Source organism: Schistocerca cancellata, chromosome 2 (assembly GCF_023864275.1).
Source record: "Schistocerca cancellata isolate TAMUIC-IGC-003103 chromosome 2, iqSchCanc2.1, whole genome shotgun sequence".
Taxonomy (NCBI): domain Eukaryota; kingdom Metazoa; phylum Arthropoda; class Insecta; order Orthoptera; family Acrididae; genus Schistocerca; species Schistocerca cancellata.
In genome coordinates this window covers 150,543,961-150,562,042 of record NC_064627.1, presented here as the reverse complement: position 1 = coordinate 150,562,042, position 18,082 = coordinate 150,543,961, and the positions used below count along the sequence as shown (strand labels likewise).

Genomic DNA, 18,082 nt, shown 5'->3' with positions numbered 1-18,082 from the left:
CCTATTTCTCAATCCGTCGTTTTGCTTATTTGAGTCACATATAAGATGTGAATCCTTAATGAAATCGTGTCATCGCCTGCATGCACAACATCTGAACACTAACTGGACCTTTCCTTCGACTATACTTCTCACATACTGTCACTTTGCCACATTTACTCAAGGTGTAACATGTCCGGATCCATGTTTCATCTACGTGAACCACTGACTACGTTCACTCCGATGCTTCTTCCGTAAACCCTAATGTAGTATGTACCTGTTGTAACTCGTCCTCTCATTCGCACGTAACAACACGTTTATTTTGGCATCTTTTGATTAGAGAGAACAACTTTTCTACGAATTTCCTTGCTAGACGTGGAGTTCAGTTCCGTGCGCTAAAAACTTAAGTTTTCACGAAGTTGGTATTTCTTTACATTTCATAATAGCTGCCTAGTAATACATTCGTCCATGTCGTAAATGGAATACTTATTGTAAGCACCTTGCTTCATCTTCTTTGGAGCAGAAACTTGAATTTCACTCCACTCAACTTAGTGTTCTTTCTTCCGTAATTCGCAGTCCATTGTGCTGCTTCTCAACTTTGACATTTTAGCTGCACGTTCCGTGAGCTTCTCAGTCGATTCGGTAAATCTCAACTCTTTCTCATTGCCAACAAATTTAATCTCGTTAACCGTAAACGTTGCGCGTGCCCGAGAAGACGTTTTCCGCGTTCGTCTTGCGTGCTTGCATCGCGACGTAGAATGCGCATTACTTCAGTCGGAGAGTGGCTGTTCCTAGACACCTGACCCAGTTAGTTCCTGCTAACTGCCATATTCTCCCTTCGTCTTGCCGGGTAATACCTAACGGGTATGTATTTTCACCTGTGTGATGAATGAATGCCCGTTCCATACCGGTGTGCTTTTCGCTGTAGTGCTGCGACGTCCACAGTTCAATCCAAGCGGTGGTGCGATACATGTTATATGGTTACTGCACTTCAGTTCCTTAGCGACAGCTGACAGAGTACACATCATTACTAAGGCTCCAAGCGTGGAGACATCCATAGAAAAACAAGCTGCAATTGAAGGACTCAGACAAGCAGTTTTATCCACGCCCCAAATTGCGAAACAATGTGACGTGTATTACTCTCTTCACCACCAGAAGACAACAGGTAGCAATAAGGACGCTACATGACAAAAACGACAAGGACAAACTATAAGTCATGATGATGAATTCGCCGGAATTATGATTAAAGATACAGGTACAAAACAACAGCACAAATTCGCAGAGGATTGGTAGAAATGAACAAGAGACACAAAAAATGGTTCAAATGGCTCTGACCAATATGGGACTTAACATCTGAGGTCATCAGTCCCCTAGAACCTAGAACTACTTGAACCTAACTAACCTAAGGACTTCACACACATCCATGCCCAAGGCAGGATTCGAACCTGCGACCTTAGCGGTCGCGCGGTTCCAGACTGAAGCGCCTAGAACCGCTCTTCCACACAGGCCGACCTAGAGACATATACCTGCTGCTCCAGTTGTTTGGGTTGTTTTAGGGAAGGAGACGAGACAGCGATGTCATCGGTCTCATCGGATTAGGGAAGGACGGGGAAGGAAGTCGGCCGTGCCCTTTGAAAGGAACCATCCCGGCATTTGTCTGGAGCGATTTAGGGAAATCACTGAAAACCTAAATCAGGATGGCCGGACGCGGGATTGAACCGTCGTCCTCCCGAATGCGAGTTCAGTGTTTAACCACTGCGCCACCTCGCTCGGTAATGCTGCTCCAGTAAAAAGGAGGCGCCGGCGCAAAGGGACGTGCGGCGGTGGAGAAACCATTTCTGAAACTCGTAAATAAAAAAAAGAGACTTGAATGGGCTAGGGAACATTGTAAGCGTAGGTATGAAGAGTGAAAGAAAGTGTTATTCACAGACGAATCGAAATGAGAGATTTCTGGTGCCGGAAGGAGGACATTTGTTCGCCAGTCTGAAGGGGAAAGGGTGCACCAACAGTGCATTCTACGACAGTTAAATACGGAGGGAGTTCTGTTATGGTTTCGGTATGTTTTGCAGGGTAAAGAGTTGGCGACATTGTGAAAACAGAATGGTGTATGGATCAGAATAAAAACAGTTTTAGAAGGTAATGTAGAAGGGAAAAGGAAGCGAGGAAGGAAGAGATTCCAGATACTGGATGACATGATGGACGGTACAACATACAGCAGCCTTAAGAAGGAAGCAATGGATAGCAGAAAATGGAGAGGCAAAGGACCTGCTAATATAGCAGATAACTGATGATGATGATGATGGATCAGAAGTACTGCCACCACACACTTCGCTGCCATACGATACCATGTTGATTGCGCTTATTAGGGAAAGGGTTCACGTTACAACAGAATAATGACCCAAAACAGTAGTCGGCGTTCTATGAGAAGCATATTGCATGAAAGGAAAAACAGGAGGTAATAAAAATGTGGTGTGGTCATTACAAACCATGACTGCCATCCTACTAAAATGGTCTGGAATGAAGTGGGCAGACATATCTGGAAATCTGACAAAAAGCAAGGATCATCCTGGAATGTCGTTAATGATGTGCGGAGTGATACAGACACGCGTTACCTACAACAATTTACTGACGGAATGCCTTGAGTTTGTGAGCCAATCTGACGATATTTTAATGAAAATAAAATATAATTTTCCTGTTTCTATTATATTTGGCACCCGTGGTCTAGGGGCAGTGTAATGAGTACACATTATGGATTGAGACTAAATCGAAGAAAGACGAAGATAATGAGAAGTAGTAGACATGTCGAAAAATGATAAAAAAGCATTCTAAAAAATTTTGTCCAGATTAGCTACACTACGTAGGGAACAAGTTCTAAATTCCAGCCCTGTTGGAGACGTAGGGATCACTCTCCCATTTGGTGTGGATCCGTGAAGAAGTTTGTGTGGCAGGATGGTCAGGTAGCAAAGGTTGTATGTATTGTTGGTGACAATAGATTGAAAGTGCTCCTGGTTGTGTGTGTGAGCAGGTACTCTCACGACGTGGACAAGACGATGGTGCAGCTGCGGATCGAGACGCCGTCGGGCCGTCCGCTGGGCGCCATCAACTGGTACGCCGTCCATCCCACGTCCATGAACAACACCAACTCGCTGGTTTCCAGCGACAACGTCGGCTACGCCGCCATACTCCTGGAGAAGCAGTTCAATGGCGGGGCCATGCCGGGCAAGGTGAGCGAGCATGTCCGCTTAACTTGAGGTGCGGAACCACTAGGGGTAAGGCACGAATGACATCACCGCGTTCTCTGGGACACAGTACACCAAGTACTGTCTGACGATCCGACCAGTGCAAAATACAGTATAAGCCCTAAGTGACACACGCAACGAATAAATGTATTGCTCTCATCTCTTCGCCAAAATTGTGAAGAAATTTTTTATTTTATTTATTTGTTTACACGGGTGAGAAACTTTATTAAAAGGTATAAACAAATACGATACACAGCGTGTTGCACATGAATATATAATATTTTAGGAAGTGGTAGAATACATAAATTCGAATAAAAGTTTTCAATTTTTATTGCTTGCAAAGATACAGCTTTTAGAATGTAGCCCAAACAAACACCCACACAAGGTGTTCAGCAGAGGTAAAATAATTGAGTTCGAAGTTGAGCTTCATAAATAACGCCTCTGACTCTTCACTATACTTTCGAATTCTCCAGGCAGCAGCACGTGTAGATCTTCTGAGGTCTTTATGGCAATCTTTTAGAAGTCCAACACTATTCATAATCCGAATGATCAATTCTTCTCTTGGGTCTTTTTTTTTTCTTTGTAGACTTCGTCTTTCAACCATCCAGACAGGCAAATATCTAAAGGGGTGAGGTCCGGGGACCTAAGTGGCCAAGAGATGTGACTATGTCTGCCTATTCATCTTCCGGGGGATGTTAGGTTTTCATCACTGCACGAATAGAAACGTTGCTCTCTCTGTTGCGTCCACTGTGCGAGAGCGTGAACTAGGTCGCGCCTCCCTATACGACGGACGGCAAAAAAGGCCAGTAGTTTGGCGGCGTCACACACGAATTCTTGTCAGCAGACTTCGTGACAAGAATGTGGCCGCTTACGTGAGTCATAGGCATTACTTAGAAGATGAAATGGACGATGAAATACTTCTTTCTCTTGCTGCAAAGTTATGAAGAATGGTTTTGTCATATTTAACTCCAGTCAGAAGCATCATAAAAGGTTTACGCGGACACATCACATACTTAACATGAAACAAACAATAAGTACGGAGCACACAGAGTATAAAAACAAAACATTACATCAGAAGAAACGGGAATATAAAGACATAACGAAATAACTGGATGAGCCGCTTGAGAAACGATATCTCTTTTATTTCGTGAATGTTTCAGGATATCGAAACGTGGCTTTCGACAAATGATAGTACGCATGTAACAGTACTGTATGGTTAATACTCGAAACTCTGTCAGTCCAGCAAGAATATTTCTTCTAAAATGGAACCATGTAAATTTTAATCACATACGAAAGCTTCTGAAACGACGAGTACTGTGATATAATGTTTGTTAATAGTGGCGTTGAAACTTCTCTGAGAAACAACCGAAAAAGAGGTTAAACTGAAAGGCAAGGTGGCCGATATCGCATATTCCAATAGAAACACCTCTAACTGGGGCAGTAAATGAAAATACAATCTTATTGTGTAAACATATCATTGTCATGGTTCATATTAAATGGTTCAAATGGCTCTGAGCACTATGGGACTTAACTTCTGAGGTCATCAGTCCCCTAGAACTTAGAACTACTTAAACCTAACTAACCTAAGGACATCACACACATCCATGCCCGAGGCAGGATTCGAACCTGCGACCGTACCGGTCGCGCGATTCCAGACTGTAGCGCCTAGAACCGCTCGGCCACCAGGGCCGGCTCATATTAAATAATATGATTATTCAGTTCTCATTGGTTATTCAGTATCGTTAACACTTTTTTATAGTTAATCTCTGTGCGTAAAAGCAAATGTCCTGACTGATTCCCTGACTCATGACCCAGCCCAAACCACGATCGATAGAAATTCGAGTTTGGAGAGGGTGCTAACTTATACTATAGGCATCGTTTCAGACGGGATTTCTCGAAATTCCATCGCGAATGTATTTAAATAAGTTATGAATGTTTTTTAAACATGTCTCTATTAGTGCAATTTTGAAGCTGTAACTACGAAAATTGTTGTTCAGTTTCTATGTCAGAATAAGTATTTCGGTATTTTTTGAAATTCAACTTCCCAGGCGCTAAAACAGTGGATGAAAATTTTTATTACAATAAATCAGTGTTGTAGAACGACTAAAGTATTTTTAAAACCACATCTATCAGAATTGGTATTTTACTTCTCAGATCGAAATAAAGAAAAATACGCGTTTCAGTATTTTTACAAATTCGACTCCTGAGGGGGTGAAGTAGCGGGTGAAAAGTTTTATGTATATTTCATCATGAAAGCATTTTAAAGCCAAAGTTATTAGTATTTGACTTCTCGGTTAGAAAGAAAAGAAATATGTACTAGGGGATGGAAGTCTCTATGGAAATACCACAAAAAAAAACTCAAAAGGCAGGATTGACAAAAACCTCCGACTAACAGCTATCTGAATCACTTTATAGTTAGAAGTACATTCGGGCAATAATATGCTTCTATGGACTTCATTAAACTGAAGAGTTTAGGCGGTGCTGCAATTTGTGACCTAAATTAAAGAAAGTTGTTTAACAGTCACGACGACACATCGGCTTTGACATGATTGTATAGAAAAAGAAACTAATATTTAATGTCATAATTTTTCAGTAGGCTATAATAAGTTTATAACATTATTTTTGTAATTATTAGTCAAGTCAACCATTATTGATGTCGAAATAGATAACGCATTTAAATGCAATTCCATATAGGCATATCCGTTTCAGATGTACGCTGTTATAGATTTTTAATTTGTACATGAACAATATTCGTAAATGGAATTAAGTTTTTTTAAATGTGCAATTCTTATACGAAGAATTGCTTTATGAAATTTTAATATGCTGTCTGCAGCTTAAGTTGCGTGGGCTAGATACACTGTTTCTACAGTGGGCTGATTTACACAACAGGAATGAGCCTAACAAGATAAAATTCGCTTAAAGATAAAAAAAAAATCTGTGGAGCCCATACAGCCTACGAGAATGAAGCAGCGGGTGCTTAAGTTAGTTCTTTATATTAAGAGAGCAAGCGTTTCAGACAGTATTGGTATACATAGGAAAATTACATGAATTTCGGTAAAGCTCAACACATTTCCGATGATTGTGTTTACTGACCCAATAGTGGATGTTATTCCGTTGAGTAGCTACTTGCGTCCCATGTGGATAAGGCAGCCTTACTTCTGCGATTGTACCTACTCACATGTACTCTGCTTCTCTGTTGCCATGATAATTTAGAATCTTGGTGTGTTACATGCCGTATATGAGCAGCGATGTATGACAGTTCCTTATCATTCGCTTAAATTCTCGAACCATGGACCATGGGAGAAATCTGAGCCAAATTAGGTGGAAACTCAGTTAAAATATTCACATTTCTAGCACATTTCTCCTAACTATTATAACAGTTCATACTACAGTCAGTGGCGGCTCGTAACCACAGATTTGCAGTCGTCTAGCAAGACACCCAGTCTATTTCTATCTCACCAGTCACTTAAAACATAAACGTTCAGAAACAATAAAATATTTCAGCATTTCTTAATACTGACTCACTCCGAACGTTTAAGTGTCAACCTAGATGTAAGACAACCTGACAATAACTGGATTAGGCTCTTATTTGTCTCATAATTTTTCGTAATTAACATATCAACTCAAATTACACTTTAGTAATCATTGTGTGAATAAGCGACAGTAGTATTCAATTTTTGGTACCCTAGTGAATAATGATAGTGCTAATGGCAGTGAAGGCAAACTAATTAAGTCCTAGCAGGCCGTCTGTACTGTAAGTAGGAACAATCACAACCAAGTCAACTATTACGAAGCTTGTATGAAAATTAAGTATCAGTTTTTGCTCATTAACTAAACAAGGTGTGAACACAAAGCAGATGACTCCGCTACAATAAGCAGTTCTCTCAGTGGATTAAACCAATATGTTGACTCTTTGTCAAGCGAGTATTTGATGTGTAAAATGTATTTCATTTGCACTAACAATGTGGAACCATCTACAACACTCTCACAAAGCACTAATGGCTTCAACTTTAAGCCCACTGATACGATACCTAATGGTTTCATAGTAATTTTATCTCGACTGCACATTACCTGCTTGCTCCGGACACACGTTTCTCACTTTCTCTTGCTCTGTCTCCCACACCTGCCAACTGAATAATTAATGTATGTAGGTAGCTTCTCATATTCTATATCTAGGGGTAGGTAAACGGTATTTTTTAGTTCGTGACAACAAAAGAATGTGAAGTCTGAATGCAAAGACAAATCGATATTATGAAATGATAATTAAATCAAGACCCTAAGCTATCGACAGGCGGTGATATACATCAACGGGGACAGTTGAAACTGTGTGCCCGACCGGGACTCGAACCCGGGATCTCCTTGTTACATGGCAGACGCTCTATCCATCTGAGCAACCGAGGGCACAGAGGATTGTGCGGCTGCAGGGATTTATCCCTTGCACGCTCCCCGTGAGATCCACATTCCCAACTTAAGGTCCACACAGCACATTCGTAGTGCCCCTGCCCATTACACTGATTACTCACGGCAGACAATCTTACCGAGTCCCGTAGGAGTTCGGGCAATGCGTGTGCATCCAGCACAGAAGAAGAAGGTCATTGGCCGGTTAGTCTTAACTATATGAAGATGGTATCTACTCTTTCGGACATGTCCGAAAGAACAAATACCATCTTCATATAATCGCTATTATTGTTCGGTTTTTAAGCACCGTTAAGGGAGAGATCACAAAGTATAATATCGAACTGATTTTTGTTTGTCACATGACACTCAGATGGTTGGTATGTAGCCAAATAATTAAGGTGCAACACATACCGTGGCGTTCAAGGAGACTTTTTGTTCTACACAGTCGTTAAAATCCTTGGAACCTTCTTTCTGATCGTAGTGTTGTGATCAAATTATCCTTCTCCAATTGCAGCAGATTGAATTCTGAAGACGAACATCATTTCAGGTTAGTCCGATATTAATCCGTCACAAACACTATACCACTAGAACGATTCTTCACGCTAGTAACCATTCCACACTACACACATCCACACACAAACATTTCGTCATCGTCAAAACTTCCAAAGGTTATGTGTTGAGTTATACTTGGTACCATTTGCTACCAGTGAAAATTAATGAATACAGATTCTTTACAATATGTTATATAAGCTCGAGACACTTCATTTCACTCCCTCTCTGTTAAAAAATGTAGTTCACAATATATACATTAATTTTAATATACTGCCAGTAATAATGACCATTTATTTTTACAAAGTAAAAGACCGAGAACATTTTCATCTCCGAGTGTGGTTTAGATAACGTATCCTTACGAAGTACATCCATCTAGTGGAAGTTAAAATATTTGCAGTATTACTCTAAATACTAGGTAGGTGGCGCTGTACTGAACCACCACAGCACAAAGTCATCTGTTAAATAAATAGATCACATGTAGAGTGTTTGTAAGATACGGTGGCCGATGTATAGTGACCAGTTTTCGTCCAAAGGGCTGGGAGATTTGGTTTGCCCTCTTTCGGCCGGTGTGCTGCGGTGACAGAATCGAGACGCATGGCCTGCAGTCTTTCTCAAACGATTTTACAGAAACTGTTGGATAAAAATGTCATTTTGCGTTACATATAGCTTTGTAAGCCAGATCCATGATGACGTGCCCATCATTTCGCTATTTTGCTTAACTAACAGTTTTTTTAAGTCAGCTCCATGATGACATGCCCATTATTTCGTTAATGGTCATAGTTACTGTGATATTTGCATTTACGTAAGACACTGCACCAAATTCGAAAATGTTTGCAATGAAAAATAGGGGTCGATATGTTTTGCATTTGCTGCGTGTTACATAATATGTTGCAGCATATCAGTTTTGCCTAACATAATGAAGTTTTCTTTAGACTTGCTTGGAGGTCGTCTCTATCTGCCAGCGATCTCGAGAAAATTGATCTGATGTAGCACACTCATCTGCGACAGCGCGCTCCAGCGATTAAGCCAGAATTAAATATCCACAACATTCATCATATTTCATAAACAGATAGAGATATCGAAATGGGAATTTGGCAAATGACAACACACAAAGGGGAGAGTATTTTACCAAATGCTTATTACGCAAAACTTCATTATCTACCGTGTTTTTCCACTAACAACAGGCTATTTTGATGAACGAATATAATTTTAAAGGGCCTTCCGTAGCAGGTGAACCGAGAAATGCTGTGGGCTTTGGAACGAAGTAAGTGAAGACATTACGATTTTATTTTTGTACCGAAGATAGGGTTTTTTATGCGAAACGGAACTTACTTTTCCTCAGTTCGTCACTTAATGAACACCTGCTTCAGAATTCTGTCACAGCTGCTTCTGTATAATGTTAGTGAGGTGATATTGCATAATTCCCGCTGTGTTTCGGCAAAACAACCAAATATTAACATGACAACAATAGAAATGTAGGTTTTACTCAAAATTTACCACGCATGACGCTTCTCTGAAAGTTACAAATAGCTAAGAACCCAGACGAAAATAAATCGCTGATTTTACTATATTTTCAGCAAAGTTCTGTTTAGATGGTAACCATATTGGAGGTGACAGTAAATCTTTTTAAATGATCACCATACTGTTGTGGGCGTGGAGGGGCTCCACTTAATATATATCCAAATAAGAGCGTACGGTTCCGTTTAGAAAGGCACTTCCTTTCCAGTGCTCGGGATTTCCCCTACAGCGCCTTCCCGCAACCCCCGCCGCCACTGCTTTCCCCACGCGTGCCCTGCTCATTGCGCATCTACCGGCAACGTTATTTTACGTTCGCTCCTAGCTCTTGCATGCATTTCCAGCTAAGGCCCTGAATAAAGAAAGTAACTCGGTGGCGGCCGTCATTTTGGACCTGAGCGCTTATAGCAGCGCTGTGGAGAGAACTGTTGAATGCTCATTTACGAAAAAGTGAATGGCACTATTTGTGCATGTGATACCACAGTGCGTAAAGTAAACAATGTAAAGCAAATAAAATGACGACTTTCGTAAGTCCGTCACTGAAATCATAGCATTTTATTTTCCTCTTAATGCAGGTAAAACTTCCTCGTACTCTTATGATAGGTAATATATGCTCTACATGTAACAGCACTGTGTATTCTAGGACTGGGTATTCGTGTTGTCCTCATCATTTCATTGTCATCATCATTCGTGCCAGTGGCTAGATTCGACTGGGTAAAAATTGGATTGTGTAAAAATTGTGACCTTTTACGGATGCTGATGACCGTGCAGTTGAGCGCCGCACAAACCAAACATCATCACTGTGTATTCAGTTTGTCTCAGGGACGTATTTGGGAACTGCATGCTATATTGAAACTCAAATGCAGACTTCTGTTTACATGTTAACGTCACTCATGTTTATGTTTGCCTTGCAGATTATAGCCCTTTTTACATTAACATAACATAAAATACAGAAAATAAATTATCTGCCTGGTGACTGCGTCCTGAGGTAACCTTACCGCATTTCTCATGCCTGTACTTGTAGTGCCACATTTTGCAGTGGCGTCGATCTCTGTCTGGCGGCTATATTTCTTCAAAAGAATAGACACACTTTTCTTAAAAATACATGTGCGGTTTCCTCTGTGAGAGTGTGACAAGACGGAACAGTATGAGGGAGCTTCATGGCTGCTTCACATGCATCTTCCTTGAGTACTTCAACTAACTTCGATTCCAAAATTTGTTTTTCATTGACGCAGAAAACTGTCACGTTTGAATAATGTTTAACGCTGCTTCCTATACACATTATAAGCTGTCGTCGGTGGCCTAATTTTTGACTTCAGTTAATCTACAAGCTCTTTCTCATTCAAATGCTGACTTGCGCAAAATGGTATACAGTACACATCACGTAACACATATTTCTGCTTAACTTGTCGTACCTTTCTCCCAGTCGGATAATTCAGAGACTGTTCTTCCGTGAGCGAAATCTCATCGAACTCGCTCATGTCTGAATTTGTATTTACAGGCGTAACTGCTTCGTTGTTGCTTTTGACTCATCACAAGTACGCCTTTGTTCTAAGCAGTGGATGAGGAAGTAAACATTTTCTATCTGACTGGAACGTAAATACTGTGGCACAGCCGTAAGTCACATAATTCTCTTACATCCACATCTACATACATAATGGTTCAAATGGCTCTAAGCACTATGGGACTTAACAGCTAAGGTCATCAGTCCCCTAAACTTAGAACTACTTAAACCTAACTAACCTAAGGACATCACACACATCCATGCCCGAGGCAGGATTCGAACCTGCGACCGTAGAAGCAGCGCGGCTCCGGACTAGAGCGCCTAGAACCGCACGGCCACCGCGGCCGGCTACATACATAATCCGCAATCCACCATACGGTGCGTGGCGGAGGGTACCTCGTACCACAACTAGCATCTTCTCTCCCTGTTCCACTCCCAAACAGAACGAGGGAAAAATGACTGCCTATATGCCTCTGTACGAGCCCTAATCCCTCACATCTTATCTTTGTGGTCTTTCCGCGAAATATAAGTTGGTGGCAGTAAAATTGTACTACAGTCAGCCTCAAATGCTGGTTCTCCAAATTTCCTCAGTAGCGATTCGCGAAAAGAAAGCCTCCTTTCCTCTAGAGGCTCCCACCCGAGTTCCTGAAGCATTTCCGTAACACTCGCGTGATGATCGAACCTACCAGTAACAAATCTAGGAACCTGCCTCTGAATTGTTTCTATGTCCTCCCTCAATTCGACCTGATATGGATCCCAAACGCTCGAGCAGCACTCAAGAATAGGTCGTATTAGTGTTTTATAAGCGGTTTCCTGTACAGATGAACCACATCCTCCCAAAATTCTACCAAGAAACCGAAGACGACTATCCGCCTTCCCCACAACTGACATTACATGCTTGTCCCACTTCATACCGCTCTGCAATGTTACGCCCAAATATTTAATCGACGTGGCTGCGTCAAGCGCTACACTACTCGTGGAGTATTCAAACATTACAGGATTCTTTTTCGTATTCATCTGCATTAATTTAGATTTATCTATATTTAGAGTTAGCTGCCATTCTTTACACCAATCACAAATCCCGTCCAAGTCATCTTGTATCCTCCTACAGTCACTCAACAACGACACCTTCCCGTACACCACAGCATCATCAGCAAACAGCCGCACATTGCTATCCACCCTATCCAAAAGATCATTTGTGTAGATAGAAAACAACAGCGGACCTACCACACTTCCCTGGTTCACTTCAGATGATACCCCCACCTCCGATGAACACTCACCATCGAGGACAACGTACTGGTTTCTATTACTTAAGAAGTCTTCGAGCCACTCACATACTTGGGAACCAATCCCATGTGCTCGTACCTTAGTTTGGAGTCTGCAGTGGAGCACCGAGTCAAACGCTTTCCGGAAGTCATGGAATATGGCATCCGTCTGACACCCTTCATCCATGGTTCGCAAGATATCATGTGAAAAAAGGGCGAGTTGCGTTTCGCAGGAGCGATGCTTTCTAAAGCCGTACTGATGCACGGGCAGCAACTTCACTGTCTCAAGGAAATTCATTATATTCGAACTGAGAATATGTTCGAGAATCCTGCAAAAACCGATGTTAGGGGTATTGGTCTGTAATTTTGAGGATCCGTCCTTCTACCCTTCTTATATACAGACGTCACCTACGCTTTTTTCCAGTCGCTTGGGACTTTACGATGGGCAAGAGATTCGCGATAAAAGCTAGCTAAGTAAGGAGCCAATGCTGTAGAGTACCCTCTGTAAAACCGAACTGGAATCCCATCAGGTCCTGGCTATTTATTTATTTTCAACGCATTCAGCTGCTTCACAACCCCAGGGATGTCTATCACTATGTCCTCCATATGGAAATCTGTACGAGGCTCAAACGGCGGTATGTCTGTACGATCCTCCTGCGTGGAAGATTTCTCAAATGCTAAATTTAAAATTTCAGCTTTCGTTTTGCTGCCTTCCGTGCCAGGTCAGACTGATTAGTGAGTAACTGGATTGAAGCCGTCGATCCGCTTACCGATTTTACGTAAGACCAGAACTTCCTTGGGTTTTATGCAAGATCTTTTGCTAAGGTATGACGGTGGTAGTGGTTGAATGCTTCACGCATCGCTCTTTTTACAGCAGCACGAATCTCTGCTAACTTTTGCCTGTCATTCCCCCGATCTTTCTTGTATCGCGAGTGCGACTGCCTTTGCTTCCTGAGCATTCTCCGAATAGCGCTGTTAAACCACGGTGGGTCTTTTCCGTCCGTAACCCACTTTTTCGGCACGTGCTTGTCCAATGCATGACTTACAATGTGTTTAAACGTTGCTCATAATTCTTCCACGTCCATCATACCGAATGTAAATGAAGTCGATTCATTTACTAAGTGGGATGCTAACAACTGCTTATCTGCTCTTTCTAGTAAGAATACTCTCCTAGCCTTCTTGACCGACTTTTTAACTTTCGCAACCACAGTCGTAATGACAACATCATGATCACTGATCCCTGTCTCAATACTGACACCGTCGATGAGGTCTGGTCTGTTCGTGGCTCCAGATCTAAAATATTTCCATTACGCGTTGGCTGTCGATTTAGCTGCTCAACACAATTTTCGGATAATGTGTTCAAAGTAATTCACACGACGGGTTGTCTGTACCACCTGTCATGAATCCATAGACATCTAGGTAGGTTGAAGTCGCCTCCGACTAATATAGCATGATCCGTGTACTTCTGCGATACAGAATGTAGACTCCCTTTGAATGATTCTAGAACTATCACGGTGTAACCTGGTGGCCGGTAATAACCCCCTACAATTAGCTTTATTTCCCCTAGCCCTGTTAAACATGAATGGATGCATGTGATCAGACAGGATGCTTACGTCAGAGTCGTGTCAAGACATATCAGGGATTCCAATATCACTCACTGCACACGTCCCACATCATTACAGAGCCTCCACCAGCTTGAACAGTTCCCTGCTGACAAGCACGGAACATGTATCCATGAGGTTGTCTCCATACCTGTGCACGCCCATCCGCTTGATACAATAAGAAACGAGACTCCTAAGACCAGACAACGTGTTTCCAGTCATCAACAGCCCAATGTCGGTGTTGCCTGGCCCAGGCGAGGCGTAAAGCTTTGTGTCGTTCAGTCATCAAGGGTACACGGGTGGGCCTTCAGCTCTGAAAGCCCATATCTATTATGCTTTGTTGAATAGTTTTCATACTGACACTTGTTGATGTCCCAGAGCTGAAATCTGCAGCAATTTGCGGAAGGCTTGCACCTCTGTCATGTTGAACGATTCTCTTCAGTCGTCGTTGGTCCCGTTCTTGCAGGATCTTTTTCCAGCCGCTGCGATGTCGGAGATTTGTTGTTTCACCCGATCCCTGATATTCACGTTACACTTGTGAAGTGATGTTACGGGAAAATCCCCACTTTATCGCTACCTCGGAGATGCTGTGTCCCTTCACTCGTGCGCCAACTACCCCTAACACCACCATCAAACTCATTTGTATCTTGATAGCCTGCCATTGTAGCAGCACTAATCTATCTAACAACTGCGCGAGACACTTGTCGTATATAGGTGTTGCCGACCGCAGTGCCTTTTTCAGCCGGTTTACATATTTCTGTATTTGAATTCGTACTCCTATACCAGTTTCTTTGGTGCTTCAGTGTAACTCTGAGGTGTCTGTATATGTTTCAACATTTAAACTTACTGGTCGCAAAAGGCGCTGCAACTACAGCAACAAAAATATGCAATACATTTATTATTTGACGTTAGATATAGAATAAATTAATATATGAATCCTCTGTTCGTGATCAGCATCTGTTCCTCGCCCCTGTGTCCATTAAAGAACCATACAGGGTTTGAAAGTATGTGTGAAGTTTGAAGTTTGTTGCCGCCACCAAGAGTATGTGTGAAGTTTGAAGTTTGTTGCCCCCACCAAGTGCTCTCCTTCTCAAATTCTGGATGAATAAAGTGTGCATTTTCGCATGTCGTGCACTACACCCTCCCCCTCCCCAAGCTTCACCCTTTTGGTAGGTAGGTTGTTTTTATCCCGCCCTGATTCTCTCCACACAGTAAGTGATATGTATGTCAAGTTTGACTGAAATCGGTTCAATTGCTTAGGAGGATATGGTCCAGAATAATATGGTCGGCAAGGTCGTTGAACCGGAATAGAGCAAATTTTTATCCGAATAGTTTTTATTGTCACCTCTGCACTCTAAGCTGGGCCTAATGAAACAGTTCGATGGAAGATGGAGACTGTTTCAAGTATCTATGCGAGAAAAATCGTATCACAAGAATAATTGAAGGAAGGTGTGCTTCTCAGTCTTAACATTGGAAAATGATGTTACAGTCCAACTTTGAATAAAAATAAAAAGAGAATATGTGATAGGAAGACGTGAATACTCGTATTATTCGAGGAGGCTGCTGCTATGTTGTTACGCAACTAGAAGAACTCTTACTACATCGCTCTTGAAGCCAACACGCTGAAAAAGTTAAAGAGGTTACTCTCACTGTATGCATTGCGGATGTCGAATTTCAATTATTATGTAAATCTGAGTTTTATTTGGGTTCACTATGCAACCAGAATGTTTGAGAAGATATAATGTCTGAACCGTTAATAGATTTGAAGCCACTGCAGATTCATCATCAAATAAAGATAATGGATGAACATTATTTTGTAGACCATGTGGAGCTTGATGCTCTGGTCATGGTGCTAGCGGAAATAATGAAAATTTAGCTACCGGTAACGAAAGGTTATCAAACGAAAGAGTTGCTAAGTTTTCGGTACACACAGTGCACTGCTTCGTAGAACCAATGGCAGGTAATAACGTACATTTTGCAGTGAATACGAACACATGCGTATTATTTAATTTTGCTTGGCTTCACACTCTTTCACAGTAAGTAAACACACAACGAAAGTGCAAAGGTATGTGAATACGACAGATATATCACTTCATTGCATCGCAGTCTTCAGATGCACTGAACAGCAAGAACAAATAATGGATGTAAACAAACCGTGCAAGCTGCAGCTACTCGTGGGTTCATACACTAACATTTAACATGGTTAAAAAAGGTACACAAAATATAAACAATCAAAGTGAAATATTTTCTACATAAAGAATGAATGAATTACTATGAAAGGTGACACAGCTTTCGTTGGTGACTTCCTGGCGACATAAATAGTTTAGGGTAAAATAGTTACGATTATACAGACAGATTGCCATTATTGTTACATAAATCAGAGAATAATATTTTATGCAGTACGATAATTATATCTTGTTGTTGTCTTTTTGCATGTATTGCACCTAAAGAGACCGAGTGCCACTGCTGTTACATAAATAAGACAATAACATTTTATGCAGTACGATAATTGTATCTTCTTGTGGTCTTTTTGGATGTTTTGCACCTGGGATATCTTGGAAGAAACAGTTATTTATTGATTCAACTCGTTCGTTGAAAATATTTTGAAGTGACTTCAGCTTCCAAATCTGTAACCGTTCGACTAGATCCATCTGTACACCTTCGTCAACAATTTATAATGCAGATATGTTGTTACTGACACCACCAACAGAATGTTGACTGTGGGCAATGTATGACGCAACGCTTTTGAGTTGGAGAGAATCCATACGCTCTTTGTAGCGGGTTGCTAAGTTCGTCCCACTTGCGCTGTTAGAAGGGAGAACAAGAGCTTATGAGTTTACTTGCCGGATTTTGACGCCACTCTTCGGATAACTTATAATTGCGATAGATTTTCTTTTGTAATGTATTGTCAGTATGGAAAATCTATTTTTGTATTAGGTGGTCTAAAAAGATTAACAAGTTTATATGACACTTGACACAGGAATCGAAGTTAGGCAAATTTTGGCTTTTATTTTTCGTCGCGTTGGTCATGGTGGTTTAGTTTCGTTTGTTCAAATGGTATATTTATGAAGTAGGGCTTACATCCAATATTTTGGGCTATATTTTTAAAAGTATCCTCATTTAATTACGTGCACCTGCCTCACTGATTGGGTACGAAGAGGATACAGTTCACGGCTGACATTAAAAAAGCGATTCTGTGTTTTTTGTCCGGCATGAGGTGCTCTTAATGACAGTATCAGTGCTGGTGGGTTTTCTATACATTTGGAATACATGCTAGTTATCGTGACTGGAAATAGTCATCAAGAATATTAATTCTTACTGTTGTCTGATGTTTTCATATCCTAGGTTATTCAGTTTCTTTTTGAGTTAGTGGTCATTACGAATTATTATTCGGACATCTACATATCTTTTGTAATACTTTATTTCATCCTTGTATTGCCGGAGGGTTAAGAAGAATTCTTGTTGTAGGTTATATATAAATTTGTCTAAGAGCAGGCTTGCAATGCTGCTATCTATTGGCAGACTATTCTTTTGAATGTAAAACTCGCTTTTGTAAGGAAAACAGGTATGGAAGGGGACTAAAATTCTACGTGGTTTCTGGCTTGAAGCCTGATGACGTCGATATCTCGCCCCGATATTTCGACAGACAACAATTCAGCTGTCTTTGATAGTTGAATCCCCGAAGGATCTCGCCGTTTCCAGGATTTTTGTCGCAAAACATTCTTTAGAATGTCTTGTGGAGATACAATGCCCGGCGGTTTGCTGTACCTAGCCATCTTGGAAACCACGGCTCAGTTTTGGTATCCAAAAACCAGGTTTTCGGGGTGTTTCTCGATAACGGATAAACATTTTTTTAAAACTGGAGTATAAAACTTCTGCAAAAATGCCTAGATAGTTAGAATTGAAATGAGAGCATTTATTGTGGGTATTTATTGTTTAATTTTGCTTCACAACAGATTTTACGTGAGTATTTCACGCGTACAAGAAGTGTAACTTTGATTCTTTGTATCTCGGAAACGGATGAAGATGGCA

At 41.2% G+C, this 18,082-nt stretch overlaps 1 protein-coding gene across 1 annotated transcript in view; it reads left to right on the top strand.

The window, feature by feature from the left end:
- Nucleotides 1-18,082, top strand: part of LOC126152040 (neutral ceramidase-like) — a 243,401-nt gene that overhangs the window by 86,331 nt on the left and 138,988 nt on the right. The window contains exon 5 of the mRNA XM_049915981.1: nt 3,002-3,200. Within this exon, the coding sequence (XP_049771938.1) occupies nt 3,002-3,200 (199 nt within the window). The remainder of the gene's footprint in view (nt 1-3,001; nt 3,201-18,082) is intronic.